A 16478-nucleotide genomic window follows, 5' to 3' on the forward strand; every position below is an offset into this window, starting at 1 on the left:
TGAAACCTAGCATTTCTACTTTGCTCGAATAGATTATTTACAGCATATTATATACAACCAGCATTTTTTTTTTTTTTTTTTACTAGAACTGCATTGAAAGGGTTAACAAAGGCTTTAGAAGCTTTCCTTCCAGCAGAGCCTGCTGCTTCCGAAACTTTACATGTTATCTAGTGTAATTGTATCAAGTGAGAAATGTAAACAAAGCCTTCTCTCACACCACGGGGTCTCACAAAGAGAGACAAGCATACATGCTTTCTGATTAAGTTAGAGGATGAATAAAGCAGTTATAAATAAAATGCAAAGTCAGCTCTCAGAGTAAAAGTGTACTTTACGAATGTATAATTTCTAAGAGCCCTTTTCCACCTGCAAATTTCTAAGAGCCCTTTTCCACCTGCAGTCGCTAGCGTTCACGCTGAATGCTAGCGATTGCTGAATCGCAAAACCGGCGATTCCCCGACGTTCGTGGCCGCGATTTTGCTATGCTATGCACAGCAAAATCGCGGCAAATATCGCTCCGCCGCGCGTTCCCGTCAAAAGCGAATCGCGGTAGTGGAAATGACCTACCACGATTCCTATGTTAAAAAGCAAACCGTAGCGATTGTAAAATCGCTAGCGGTTTGCGTTTTTGCGATTCAGCCAGCGCAAACGCGCTGGTGGATAGGGCCCTAAATGAATAATAATACTTATGCACAAAAGCAAATATGCTAACCGTATGGCATATACAAAGTAGGAAAACATGTTTTTATTGAATACTATGTCAGGATTTTATACCGCTTTAAATGTAATGTACGTATGCATCTTACATTTTATTATTCATTGTATTTATAAAGCGCCAACATATTACGCAGCGCTGGACAATAAATATATACTATGATACAAGGATGACAGACATAACAAGGTTATACAACATAGAGCAAAGTTATACATGCAAATTGTACAAAATACATGATCATGCGATATGGGCTGGTTAGGTAGGCCCAGTAATGCAAGTACAGGCCGTCATAGGACAGGAGTACATGATCCTGTAGAATACACTAGGGAATGGAGGACCCTGCCAGAGGCTTACAATCTAAAGGGTGGGGTGGAAACACTAGGTGGGGCTGTGAAATATTCAGTAGAGAGTTACTGTGTGGTAGGAGGTGGGTAGGCCATCATAAAGAGGCGGGTTTTGAGGGCTTGCTTGAATGTGTTGAAAGAAGGAGCAAGTCTGATGGGGGAGGTGGAAGGAGGAGAAATGTCATGTTTAACCCATTCAGTGAATGTCTGCTTAAACAAATTTGGCATAATAGTTTCTAAGCTGTAAGCAATCTTTTAAAGCAAAGTTGAAATGCTGGGTGTTAGACCACTTTAAGCAAGGATATACAGTAAATACTTTTTCAAGGAACTGCAATGTACACACATTTGCTTTTTTAGGAATACCTACTTACTGCTTATGGATACTATTATCTAATACAGTATATACTTGCATATAAGCCGACCAGTGTATAAGACGAGGTACCCACTTATCCCTCAGAAACCAAGAAAAAGTGATTGACTTGCATAAGCCCTCCACAGTAGTCAGATGTGCCCCCAGTACAAGTCAGCCTCCCTCCCCATAGCCAGATGTACCACAAGGATGATACAGCTGTCTCAAGGCCCCACTAGATGGTGTCATAGATATGAGACAGCGATTGTCACACAGGAAGAATCCCCGATCATTGCACTGCTGACATTGCTTGCACGCTCTGCTCCACAAGCCAGGGAACACAGGTAGTCCTGAGCAGCGCACTCTGCACACCATGTTGCAGAGGATGGGGGCACGGAAATAGCAGGGAGGCAGTAACAAAACCTGCTCCACCATATGTTCAGCTCTACTGACTCGCATATAAGCCGAGGGGGTAACTTTTCAGCAATTTTTTCTGCTGAAAAATTATGCTTACGCGAGTATATACAGTAAGTTAATGTGACAAGCAATGCATGAAAACATTCAGTTACAGGGCCAGGAATATCTGTTAGTGTTCACATTAAATACCATAAAAATGTGATGAGAATACCATTACACAATTTGAGTATTTATAAAACTGTTCATGTCCTTGTATGCTCACAGAGTGGATCAGATCTACAAACCATTGCAAGGACGAGTAGAGTAAAACAGGTGCAAGAGTGGCTCACAGTGATCAATCTGAATCTTTGATCCAGGCAACAGCTTTATACCACTTTTTCTCCAATTTTACATGCACTGGTTTTAATAGATGTGCCCCAGTGTCTCTATAGTTAATGGTGAAAAAAAAATCCAAAAACATACAATGAGCAGTTCTGTGGACAAAAAAAGAAGGAGCTTATTCAGGAGAGCGCCCAGAGTAAAAATGGCCAAACTAGTTAATATGACAGAAAGGCTAGAGTATCTCAGGTAACCATTCTTCACAACTGTGGAGAGTGTAAAACCATCTCAGAATGCACATGCTGAACCACATTAGGTTCTACTGATGTCAACTAAAAACAGAGTAGTGGAAACAGCATCACCAAAACGGTTCCGCTAGAACTCAAAGTATCCAGAGGCACAGAGATAAGCAGAGTTAGTACCTGCTAACGATGTTTTCAACAATCCTTCAGGGCAAAGGTGAGACGTAGCTCCTCCCAGGAACAGACAGCACTTCCCCTATAAAAAAGTCACATGGTTAGTCCACCCTCAGTGCGTTTAGCCAAGTACCCGACAGGTGAACATTCCACTAACCCATAACCGTGCAACTATCAGACACAGACAATTAACACCCGGGTGGGATCGTTGCCCTGAAGGATTGTTGAAAACATCGTTAGCAGGTACTAACTCTGCTTTTTCCCCACAATCCTTCAGGGCAAAGGTGAGACGATTAACAAGTAATACAACCTCAGGGTGGGACCAATGCTTGGAGAACGTTTCTACCAACCGCCTGGTCGTGTGCAGACATTGCATCAATTCGGTAATGACAGATGAACGTAGAAAAGCTTGACCACGTTGCTGCTTTACATATTTGCTCAGGCGAAGCCCCTGCATTATTAGCCCAAGAAGCTGCACTAGCTCTAGAAAAGTGAGCTTTAAATGTAGCAGGAGCCTCACTTCCCATAACTCTGAAAGCTTCTATAATAGCTAACCTAATCCAATTAGCTATAGTAGATTTAGAAGCTATCTGACCTACAGTTTTCCCTGAAATAAAACAGATAAGGAATCGGTCTTCCAGACATCTGCAGCTCTGTTCAAATATTCCAGAACACATCTTCTAACATCTAATGAGTGAAAAATCCTCTCTTTTCCACAACTTGGATTCACAGAGGGTAGGCAAAATAATATCCTGCGACCTGTGAAACCTAGACATAACTTTTGGACAAAACTTTGGATCCGTCTGTAATACTAACCTATCCTGAAAATAAGGACTTTTCATAGACAAGGCCTGTAGCTCACTAACCCTTCTGGCTGTAGTGATGGCTACTAAAAATACCGTCTTTAATGTAAGAAATTTAAAAGAACTGTCCCCTAGCGGCTCAAAAGGACCTTTGGACAGCCCCTCTAATACTAACGATAAATCCCAAGGAGAAACGTATGGCTTGTAAACTGGCAGTTTCCTAGATAGAGCCTTCCGAAATCTCAGTATTGGAGAGGAAGACAAGGGGATACCTGAAAAAGCAGATAAGGTAGCAATCTGCACCTTAAGCGTACTCACAAATATTTTTATCCCAACCGTCCTGGAGAAACCAGGACTGCTGGGACTGACAAGCTATCAAACTTAGAGCCAGATAACCAAAGATGGAAAGTCTTCCAGTATTTCAGATAGATCCTCCTAGTAACTTCCTTACAGCTAGTAACAAATGTAGAGGCTGCCTTTTCAGATACTCCCAACTTTTTGAGTAAGGCTAATTTAAGATCCAGACTAACCTAACAGATTCAATTTTCCTGGATGCGGATGCCACAGGTTCCCTTGTAGCAGTAGATCCGGCCTGCAAGGAAGTCTCCAAGGGTCTTCTGATGCTAACCTGAGAGCTGAAAACCAGCTCCTTCTCGGTCACCAAGGTGCTATCAAAATCATCCAATTTTGACAACCTCCCCATTTGCTGATGACCGCGGGAATCAAATTGAGAGGAGGAAATGCATACAGAAGTGGAAAGTTCTACTCTTGAATGAATGCATTCACCCCCCTGCTTTGATCTCTTGGATTGAGAGAGAAAAAAAGTCTGAATCTGGGTATTGTCTTCTGTTGCAAACAGATCGATTGACGGTGTTCCCCATCGTTTTATGATGTCTGCGAAAACACCTCCTTGTTTATAATAATAATAATAATAATAATAATGGCAGTATTTGTATAGCGCCTTTCTCCTGTCGGACTCAAAGCGCTTGCGAGGCAGCCACTAGAGCGCACTCAGTAGGCAGTAGCAATGTTAGGGAGTCTTGCCCAATGAACTCCTTACTGAATTACTGGCTTACTGAACAGGCAGAGCCGAGATTCGAACCCAGGTCTCCCATGTCAGAGGCAGAGCCCTTAACCATCCAGCCATTCTGATGACAGAATCCTGCTTCTGTTCAGTTTGTCTGCATGTATATTGAGTGTTCCCTTGAGATGAACAGCTCTCAAGGATGACACATTCTTTTCTGCCCAAGACAAGATGTCCTCCGCTTCCTCCTGCAACAACAGGAATCGCGTGCCTCTGTTTGTTGATAAACGCTACTGCCGTAACGTTGTTCGACTGGATCAGAACATTGGACTGCAACAGTATCGATTGCACCTGAAATAAAGCCAGCCTTACTATTGTTAATTCCTTTCAATTGGATAACCTTTGATTGACTGATTTTGTCCATTTCCCCTGAAAGGCTCTGTGAGCTATATGAGCTCCTCAGCCCCAGGCGCTTGCATCCGTAGTTATTACGTTGTCTACAGGCCCCTTCCAAGGCCTGCCCTTCATAAGGTAGGATTCCTCCAACCACCATTGCAGAGACACACAGTTTGAGGGATTTTGACTTTGAAATCTAATGTTTGTGGACGACCGTCCCAATTTTCTAGGAGGAACCTCTGTATCTTCCTGATATGCGCTAATGCCCAGGGAACTGCCACCATCGTGGATGACATTAACCCAAACACCGACAAAATCGTTCTTAGGGAAACTTTGTCTTCCCCTTGTAATGATTTCACTGCCAAACATCTTCAGAATCTTCTTGGGAGGAAGGAAAATCATCTGTTTTACTGAATCCACTAGCATGCCAAGAAACTGAGTTCTCTGACTTGGAATTAGAGAGGACTTCTCCAGGTTGATGATCCAACCTAGGGATCGGAGATGTTCCGATACCAGATTCAAATGGATTTTCAGCTGTTTTGCTGAACTTCCTAGAATAAGCAAGTCATCTAAATACGGAATGATTAAAATCGATTGTTCCCTTAACGGAATTAATGCTTCTCCCAGAATTTTTGTGAACATTCTTGGGGCAGAAGTGATCCCAAACAGGAGGCAAACAAACTGGTAGTGTTCTACCATCCCATTTATTCTCACTGCAAAACTTAAGAATTTTTGTGATTTTTGGTGAATCGGCATATGCCAATATGCATCTCTTAGATCCAGAGATGCCATAAAGGCCTCTGGAAACAATAACTCCCTTACTGATTCCATCCGAAAATTTTTCATAAACCGACTCAGGTTTGTTAGGTGCAGAATCAGGCACAGGATGAATTCCATTACCTTGTACAGCTCCACGGAATATGTTGGCGCTTTATAAATCAATAATAATAATAATTCTGTCTTAGCATGTTCTGCAATATGCTCAAAATCTCTGGAACCAGAGTGGGATCTCTTAGGGCCTTTGAGATCACAAATCTTGATGGTGGAGGAAGGGCAAACTATTTGGAAACCAAACATTATTGTCTGGCGAATAAATGGATTTTTTGACACTTTTGCCCACCTAAGAGAAAGTATCTTAGCCTTCCCCCCACCGCCTGACACGAGTCATTGGGATTCTGACTGGGACTCTAGAGCTTTAGACTTAAAGCCCCCTTTCCTGGACTTGTCAAAAGTCCACCTCCTGCCTTACGAAAAATATTGCTACCACAGTCTTCTGTTTCTTAAAGCAAAACTTTATTTTTATTCAATGTTTTTACCAAAGCTGAATCCAGTTCTGGACCAAACAACAATTCACCTGAAAAAGGGACACCACACAGCCTGTTTTTGGATGAGATATTACCATCCCATATTTTAAGCCACAAGGCTCTAATAGAAACAGAGCAATGGACCTGGCAGTAAACCTAATTGCTTCAGCAGAAGCATCTGATAAATATGCAGCAGTTTAAATGAAAATAGCAATAGAATTAAACAATTGCAAAACAGGTGCACCAGCCAGTATGTTAGCTTTGAGCTGATTAATCCACAGCTCCAAAGTTGTGGCTACACATGTAGAGGTAAAAGCCGGCCTAAACATAGCCGCACTAGCCTCCCAAGACCTTTTCAAATAAACATCCACCTTTTAATTAAGTGGATCCTTCAGCTTTGTATAATTGATTATGAATAAACAAAACAGCTACCACATCCTCAATACAGAATTTAAACTTTGAAACAGATTCAGATTCTATTTCTCTAGTGTCTGAAACTATCAACTTCAGTCACAGATACTCCAGATACAGCAACCTGAGAAGTGGATGGATTAGCATTCAATAATGAGGACTTAATAGATTCCAATGAAGCATTAATCACCTCTCTAAAGGATTCAATGTATCCTGAACAGAGTGACCCGGCTCCTCCCCTACAACCCTCTGTATGCACAACTGACAGTTTTTGCATAGGGCAACATAAAAATTGCACAAAGGGCATGTTTTATCATTAGGAGGATGCCTATGCTTATCTGCAGCAGCAGCAGATTTAGCAGAAGCCTTAGTATTGGCATAAACAACAACACAACAAGGCATGTAACTCTGCTCACACATATAGCACAATCAGCCCAGAAAGAGAAACCATTATCTCACCTTTTGGGCGGCCTGGTTGCTCTCAATCCTCTCAGCGTCTGACATGCTTCCAGCTGACACATCCAGCGCAGGACAAACTCTCTCTGAGCAACAGTGCTACAGGCCCGCGCAGCTTCCCCTTGAAACATACCTGGCCTGCCGCGAATGGATGAGTGGCGGCCCGGAAGCTGCAGAGAGTAATGAGCCGGCACTACAAATTGTTACTTTCGGCATACCCGCCGGAACGTACGCATCCGGACGCGGCCAAGCGTCCTAATGGCCGCAATGCGCTCCACGCTGCACATGGCCGTCGGCTTACCTCCGTCCTGCTCACTCTGCCGCAAGGCCGCCAAGGGGAACCCACGCCTTCCACTCTTGCTCTCCCTGGAAGCGGGAGAGAAAGGTAGGCAAACCCCAGGAAAGCTCCAGCCTGGGGCGCATGGCCAGACTGCCTCAGTACCACAGTCTCAGCCACCCAGAGAGATCCACCTGCAGCCCAGCACACAGGCTTCACCCAAAGGGGAGATGCCGACCTGCCTGGACGCAGGAACAAACAGCACAGAGGGTGGACTAACCATGTGACTTTTTTATAGGGGAAGTGCTGTCTGTTCCTGTTCCTGGGAGGAGCTACGTCTCACCTTTGCCCTGAAGGATTGTGGGGAAAACTTGGGTCAGAACTTGGCAACATTAGCATAAATACATGGAAGACATCTTGCCAATTATTACTGGTAGGTGTGGTTTAAGGTTTGAGCAAACATACTTTGCAAATTTATACAAGCTAGAATGCTGCTGTGAGAAAAACAAAAAGGCAAATGAAGGCTGTTGGTACTGACCAACCAATTCAAATGCAGCACTATATCAATTACCGTAGAAAGTGGACTACACGTCAAGCAAACTATATCTTATCTGATTTCAACCAATCAACCTCCATTCCCCTTGTTAATACGGAGTGCTACATTCATTTTATCAGCTTGCTATTTTTAATTTATTTTTTAAACAATGTGATTCTCTGAACAGACAACAGATTTCACTGCTGCCTCACATTCCCATTACATCACATTACTGATGCCATTTCTATCTTGTTATTTAATTATCACCGGCTTCAGCATGGGATAATGGGACCATGTTGTTTTCAAGCAAGGAGTCAGTATCTCTTATCAGTTGCCTAATCAGTCACCATGTCGCTTCCTGCTTTCACGCAAAGCTAGCTGTGGTTTGTTTATATGACTCACTGAGGAAAAAGTGTTCCAGTATTAAATGCCACAAGCCTGACACTGCTATGTGTCTGGAAGAGCAGCAAACGGATCTTAGCTTGCATCATTCTTTATCGACAAGCTAATTGAAGTGACTTTGTAAATATTTCACGAGCAAGGAGAATGTGTGTGCACAGCACTATCTGGTGCAAATGACTGATGCTGTAATCATGTATGAGCCTCAGTGATTTCATCCAATTCCCAGCAGAACGGGTCCTGAATATTTTCCTAATGAAATATTAAATTTCCATGAGTAAGTAAAGTGGGGGAAAAAAAAAACTCTATAAAGCGGGATTGTCAGCCATAAAATGAAATTCCATGTACCCACTGCTCTCGGTTTCTTATGCAGTATACAAACTGACCCTGCATTGCAAGCATTCCAATGAATCTTATTTCAGTCAGCCTGACTCTATCTGGTACATTGCTGAGGAGAGGGAAGCTTGTTATCTCCCCTCCCACATTTCTGCTTCTCACTGAGTATTAAAACAAAAAAAGTATTTGGCTTGAGGAATGCCCTATAAACTATATGAAAGGAACACCATTATGCAATGAGTAAAAGTTTGTCAGATCCACTTTAAGTCGGAACACTCTGCATTTCTGTCTCCTGTACCTCCAGTGTCCCTCTCTGTCACCTCTCGCACCTGCATTTTTTTCATAGAATTTTTTTAAAATCTATTTTCTCAAAAACTACAAGTCCAATTTGAAAAAAACACAGAATCCATGCAGTTTGTAGCGGCGGGTCATTCGTAAGTCGGGCGTTCGTAAGTCAGGAACTACCTGTAAAGGATTGCTGTATACACAGTCACAGATCTGTATATCTGATTTTAAAAATATGGCGACTGCTTTATTGCAGCTGCAAAAGAAACTTATTTGATTGAGATAGTTTCCACTTGAGCCGCACGTGTCTGCGAGACGTGCGGCGGCAGTTCCGGGTCTGCAGCTACGCAGACAAATCCCAGCCGTGCTATGCACGGCTATGGGATTCGCAGCCTCCCACACCATTTCAGATGCAATGTCGTCCGAATCGCTAGCGCAAGCGATTCAGCCGGTGGCGCCATTGTACCCTATGGCAGAGTTTCCCTGCGCGATTTGCCTGCGGGGAAACTGCGAATTTGGCACGGAAACCGCGCCAGTGGAAGCAGGCCCTAAATCCAATTTTTCCCAACTCCTACTCCAAGCAGGGCTGTGGAGTCGGAATCGAGGAGCTGAAGTAATTTTGGGTACCCGGAGTCAGGGTCTTCAATAAACTGAGGAGTCCGATGATTATTGAACCAAATCCATAGGTTTTGTAAAAATTAGACTAAGGAGTCAAAGCAATTTTGGGTACCTGGAGTCGACGTTTTCATAAACTGAGGAGTCGGATGATTTTTTTGTACCGACTCCACATCCCTGAATCCAAGTCCCCTAAAACTGCTCAGACTCCACAGTCCTGTCATGGACAAACAACAAAATAATACATTTAGCAGCCAGCGTATAAACTTGTATTCAAGACCCACTTTTTCATCAAAAACTGGAATAAAAATAAAAACCTAATAAGCCCGTCCCCAATACATACACCTGAAAGTGAACCAGAGACTAAGCACCCTCATGTATTTTACCATATATATCACTGGGAACATTCAAGAACACACCTACCCTGCTTTCTGTTTCATCCTTCACTGCTCAGCCTGCCTGTTATCAGTCCTGATACAATCCCCAACTGAGCATTCAGTCTGGCTTTGCTCAGGAATCATTATAGCTGAGTCATTATAGCAGAGCCAGAAGGGCACAGCTTGAAAATACATCAGAGAAGACAGACTCTGCTATAATGATTCCTGACCAAAGCCAGACTAAATGCTCAGTCGAGGATATTATCAGGGCTGGTAACAGGCAGGCTGAGCAGTGAAGGATGAAACAGCAGAGTAGGTGTTTCTCTAATGTTCCCACTGATGTATATGGTGAAATACATGAGGGTGCTTCTTCTCCGGTTCACTTTAAAGCCAAGTACACACCTGAGATAAAAGTCTTTGGAAAATGAAAGATCACAGACCAATTTTACCACCTTCCATGTAGTATGAGAGCATACCTACACAGTCTATTCTATTACATAAACACAGAGGTATGCTAATGCTCAAATGTAACCTGGAGCAAGAGGTATATGGAGGCTGCCATATTTATTTCCCTTTAACCAATACCAGTTGCCTGGCAGCCCTGCTGATCTATCTGCCACAGTAGTATTTGAATCACACCAGAAACAAGCATGCAGCTAATCTTGTCAGATTTGACAGAAATGTCAGCAACACCTGATCTGCTGCATGCTTGTTCAAGGTCTATGGCTAAAAGTAGTAGGGCCCATTTCCACTAGCAGCATCCCCATGGTGCGATGACATTAACGCATCGCATCCAGCTGCAGGCACCTCTAAAGGTCCAGATGCGACTTCCTGTTGACGTGAAGGGGAATTGGATGCATGCTGCGATAATCTGTAGCATGCAATCTATAATTCTCCCAGCATCGCGAAGGTACATTCACATCAATGGAAACTATTCCAATGACTTGCATTGGGTGCATTTTGGATGCCATGCAATTATCGCATCACACAGCTGCTAGTAGAAACAGGCCCTTTGAGGCATAGATTCAGCAGGATAGCCAGGCAACTGGCATTGCTTAACCACTTGCCGACTGCACACTCATAACGCGCGTCGGGAAAGTGGTAGCTGCAGGACCAGCGACGCACATATGCGTCGCCGGCTGCAGGCTAATTAATCAGGAAACAGCCTCTTGCGCGAGCGGCTGCTTCCTGTCAATTCACGGCGGGGGGCTCCGTGAATAGCCTGCGGGCCGCCGATCGCGGCTCGCAGGCTAAATGTAAACACAAGCGGAAATAATCCGCTTTGTTTACATTTTTACAACGCTGCTATAGTAGCAGCGTTGTACTAGATCAGCGATCCCCGGCCAATCAGCGGCCGGAGATCGCTGTCACATGACAGGCAGGAGCCTTTTAGAGGCTGCACAGGACAGATCCGTTCCTGTGCAGCCTCCGATCTCCGGGGCAGGGAGGGAGGAGAGGGAGAGGGGGAATCCTGCGGTGGAGGGGGCTTTGAGGTGCCCCCCCCGCCAGCCACACGCAGGCAGGAGCGATCAGACCACCCCCAGCACATCATCCCCCTGGTGGGGAAAAAAGGGGGCGATCTGGTCGCTCTGCCTGCTATTTGATCTGTGCTGGGGGCTGTAGAGCCCACCCAGCACAGATCTTCTAAATCAGCGCTAGTCCTTAAGGGGGGGGAGGGGGGGGGGGGTAAAGGCTGAGTCCTGAAGTGGTTAAAAAGAAATAAATACGACAGCCTCCATATACCTCTAGCATTACGTTTCTTTTTAAAAGATATAATCTCTCAACACATTGGCCTCGATTCATAAAAGTGTGGTCGGGAAAGTAAATTCGTGCGGGAAAACACCGCTTTCGGTATTTCAGACTTCTGGGTGGTCATTCATGAAAATGTTGCCAGCTGCGATAGCAGTGCGGTGATTTCCCGCCGTAGGCTGGTGGAAACACAGAAGCTGGCAGAGTCCCTCCGTGCGCTGCTCTCTCTGCTGCTGCTTGGGAGGTCTGTCCCTTTCAGTTACTTGAAATCCGCATGCTTATCGCTACATCCGAGCAAGCGATATTTCCTGTCCGCATACCACTTGCTCTAATCTTTATGAAAGGACATTTTGTTACATTTGTTAAGATAATCACTGCACAAGGCGGTGATGTATCGCTCTGCTCGGGAATGTCAGCTTTTCATGCGAAAACAGCTTTTATAAATACGCATTTTGCTATGTGCTCGGTAAAGTCAGCTGTTTTCAGCATTTCCGCATGCGGGAATGCTTTATGAATTAAGGCCATTGTCTGTTGTGCTGGGAACACACGATGCAATTTCCTATACAATCGGCGGGTAATCTTATGGGGAGTTGTATCATGTTAGATGTCATGTCAAAACTGCTCCCAATCAAAGTAATCAATTTTCCAACGATAACGTTGCAAAATCAATCCCTTTATTGAAGAAAGAAAAACAAAAGTTAGCTTTCCTAAAACAAAGAATTTGCGATAATTCAGGTTGGAGTGAGCTTGAGATGTCTCCCGGAGCAACACTGCTGAGTATATGCAAATTAACCATTGTACCCTTAGAAGCTAAACACACCTCCAGAACCGCTGGAACGCAATGATGTGTCCGCAGCTTGTTAATTTGTACAGAGCCATAATAATCCAACATGCATAAAGACTGTTTCGGATTGTTTGATCCTCATCAGTGCATGGCATGGATTAATTTGGCTCTATGGAGTAGGGCTTGTAACACGGAGAGGGACAGACTAACCAGCAAGCTCATGGTGACCCAGAACTCATTGGAGTGTGTAAGGGACTACAATGGTCCTAAAAGCCCCCTTACTAAGATGTTAAGAAAAACAAAAAAGTTTGCTTTCCTAAAACAGAAAGAATTTGCGATAATTCAGGTTGGAGTGAGCTTGAGATGTCTCCCAAGAGAAGAAAAAGATCAGAAAGGTCATAAATCATCTAACTTCCATCAACCAGACCGCAAGTTGCATCGTGTGTTTCTGGCTAAGATCCACCGGAAGCCCATATAGGTTGGGTTCTTGACATGTATAAAAAGGGCACCAGGAAATTTGGGCGCAGGGTGAAGCCGAAATACGGCTCACTCTGCTATTACAAATTCCCTGGCGGCGTTAATTACTATTCCCCCTACAGACTGCCATGGACTCAGGGGTAAGAAGCAATTCGACTACCAGCTGTTGCTGGTCGCTGAATTACACTTTTGTAATTTGGGCTCCATTTTTTGAAGCCACCAAAATAACCCTATGACCTCCGCCTCACATTACAGCCTATGGCGGTGCCCTTTTTGCCTGTCTCACTCCAATGCACAGATCTGACCCCTTTGCAGAAATTGCCCCTGGCCTTTTCTTTATTAGATATAGAAAAGGCAGAAGCTCTTTTCTGCAAGGAGGCAGGGTTACATGCTGGAACCTGGCTGATATGGGCCTCTGGTAAATCTTATTATACAGACAACATGCTGGGGCATTCACGTGGGCAATCACAGGCCAAGTTGGCCGACGGTAGTGTGTCAGCTTTCTGGCTGGGAGCTTTTTGTTCCCAAAAGCAGATGCCATCTTAATACAGCTTTAAAGTTCCTAAGCTTTGGCAGTGATTAAATGCATTTATTGTTACATACTTTCAATAACACAAGAAGGTTTATGCAAATTAGGAGTAAGAGTAGGGGAGTCCAAGTCAATGGAATAAAAAACCAAGGAGTTGGAGACGGATGATGTTTTACTGACTCCACAGCTGTGACAACTTAGCTCAGTCACTCAAAACCTTATGTTTGGCTATTTATCTAGCGTCCAACAAATCAATATTAATAACTTGCTGTGAATAGCAAGAAACACATATTTGTTGAATATGCAAAGTTTATATGAACCAGAATTTGGGTATGCTACACATTTTGAATCTCTAATAGGACTCCATAGGTTGATTAGCCAGCAGCTAACCTGATAGGCCAATACAAAAATACATGCTTAGACCATGTAAATTCTAAATTTTGGTGCTTACTGAATTGGAATTTGCATATTTTTGTCCATCTCTAACTGCAGTTATACTGTATATGACTCTTGGAACCTCCTGATAAGCAAGCTATAGTTAGTACCAACAAACATAAACAAAACAGCCTGGTAGAAACCTATCTCCCATCTAAGGTTAAAATAACAGAAACAAACAATCGAGCACCACATCAGACTTCCACAATAACCCAGTAACTGTAACAGTGCAGACAGGGGACGGGTAGATGGAGAGCTGGGCATCATCAGCACCGGGCTCGGCCTCATGCAGCTCTGCCTCCTCTAGCCCGGTCTAGCTACTCACAGGCTGGTGATGCCCTCTGGCAGGGGCGCTGCGGGGAGGCGGCCCAGTCTTCTCCTGCTGCAGTCCAGCATTCTCCCCTCACACACACAGGGAGCCGGACACGACGGATCCGAGGCCGCAGCCTCCAGCAGCACTACGACCACTAGGAGGATCCCGGCGGGGTGCAGCCACACAACTGCCGTCATCTTCCCTGGCTCCTCTCCCGGAGCCGCGAAACAAGCCCGACCAGTGCAGCTTTACACGGCAGTCCGTAGATCCCGGTGAGGCCCGGTCCGCCTGTCTCCTCCCGGTCTAGTAGTAGCTCCACCCACTGCTACACAAACGCTCTGATTTCTGGCTCCGTCCGGGGCGCAATACATCACCAGGTCACGCATAACGAGACAACGCCATATTTGTTAAGGGCAAGCAATACGGTTGTTATGATAAACAAAATTTCAAATTCACAGTGATTTAGGTGTTATTGTGAACTGGAGTTGGAACGCGGATTTAAAGTGTTTAATTGCAAAATCCATCACTTGTAGATGTGAATAATTAGTTTGCTAAAATGATTGGATCCCTTCTAAACTTGGGATGTTACCTATATAATCAAGAAAGTTTTGAATCAGGATGATACAGTTTATTGGCTATTCAGCTAATCAGCCTTCTTCAGACTACATTCCTGTATGTTGCATAGAGGCGCTTAGGGTGCGTTTCCACTAACGCGAATTTGCATGCGTTCCCCGCATGCAAATTCGCATAACCAATAAAAGTGAATGAGCCTGTGTCCACTTGTCAGGAAAACGGAATGTTTTCTTGTGCAGGAAAAATCTGCTCAGCAGAGTCATCCGAATTCGGACACCGCACACACGCATGCGATTCGCATACAATGTATTTAATAGGGAATTCGCATGGTGTTTTTTCATGCGAATTTTCATGCGAATTCGCATACGATTTCGCATGGAATCAATGAAAAAGCACACAGGCACTGACATGGTTAACCACTACCCGACCGCCGTATTGACAATTGGTGGCCGGGAAGTGGACCCCGCAAGGACCGCCGTATTGACAAAAGGCGGCGGTCCTTGTAGGGGCATGGGCGGAGCGATCGCGTCATCCGTGACGCGATCCTCCGCCGGCTCCTGTCTCCGCTCACCCGCCGCAACATCCCGCCGGCCATACGGAAGCGCCCGCGGGATGTTAACCCGACGATCGCCGCATACAAAGTGTATAATACACTTTATAATGTTTACAAAGTGTATTATACAGGCTGCCTCCTGCCCTGGTGGTCCCAGTGTCTGAGGGACCACCAGGGCAGGCTGCAGCCACCCTAGTCTGCACCAAGCACACTGATTTCCCCCCCCCCTGCCCCCTGATCGCCCACAGCACCCCTCAGACCCCCCCCTGCCCACCCCCCAGACCCATGTTTACACCCAATCACCCCCCTAATCACCCATCAATCACTCCCTGTCACTATCTGTCAACGCTATTTTTTTTTATTCCCCCCCCCCCTGCCCCCTGCTCCCTCCTGATCACCCCCCACCCCTCTGATTCTCCCCAGACCCCCCCCCCCCCCATGTACTGTATGCATCTATCCCCCCTGATCACCTGTCAATCACCCATCAATCACCCCCTGTCACTGCCACCCATCAATCAGCCCCTAACCTGCCCCTTGCGGGCAATCTGATCACCCACCCACATCAATAGATCGCCCGCAGATCCGACATCAGATCACCACCCAAGTGCAGTGTTTACATCTATTCTCTCCTCTAAACACCCACTAATTACCCATCAATCACCCATCAATCACCCCCTATCACCACCTGTCACTGTTACCCATCAGATCAGACCCTAATCTGCCCCTTGCGGGCACCCAATCACCCGCCTACACGCTCAGATTGCCCTCAGACCCCCCCTTATCAATTCGCCAGGGCATTATTTACATCTGTCCTTCCCTGTAATAACCCACTGATCACCTGTCAATCACCTGCTAATCACCCATCAATCACCCCCTGTCACTGCCACCCATCAATCACCCCCTGTCACTGCCACCCATCAATCAACCCCTAACCTGCCCCTTGCGGGCAATCTGATCACCCACCCACACCAATAGATCGCCCGCAGATCCGACATCAGATCACCACCCAAGCGCAGTGTTTACATCTATTATCTCCTCTAAACACCCACTAATTACCCATCAATCACCCCCTATCACCACCTGTCACTGTTACCCATCAGATCAGACCCTAATCTGCCCCTTGCGGGCACCCAATCACCCACCTACACGCTCAGATTGCCCTCAGACCCCCCCTTATCAATTCGCCAGGGCATTATTACATCTGTCCTTCCCTGTAATAACCCACTGATCACCTGTGAATCACCTGTCAATCACCCATCAATCACCCCCTGTCACTGCCACCCATCAATCA

General features: G+C 45.2%; 1 protein-coding gene across 4 annotated transcripts in view; it reads right to left on the reverse strand.

Moving 5' to 3' along the window:
- The window catches only part of LRIG2 (leucine rich repeats and immunoglobulin like domains 2), a 172260-nt gene extending 157852 nt beyond the window's left edge, over positions 1-14408 (reverse strand). For all 4 annotated transcript variants that reach the window (XR_011026381.1, XR_011026382.1, XR_011026383.1 and 1 more), the window contains exon 1: positions 14074-14408. Coding sequence is in view for 1 of the 4 variants with exons in the window: in XM_068269722.1 (XP_068125823.1) it covers positions 14074-14258 (185 nt within the window). In the remaining 3 variants the exon portion in view is untranslated. The remainder of the gene's footprint in view (positions 1-14073) is intronic.
- Between the last annotated feature and the right edge of the window lie 2070 nt (positions 14409-16478).

This window comes from Hyperolius riggenbachi, chromosome 2, assembly GCF_040937935.1.
Source record: "Hyperolius riggenbachi isolate aHypRig1 chromosome 2, aHypRig1.pri, whole genome shotgun sequence".
Classification (NCBI taxonomy): Eukaryota; Metazoa; Chordata; class Amphibia; order Anura; family Hyperoliidae; genus Hyperolius; species Hyperolius riggenbachi.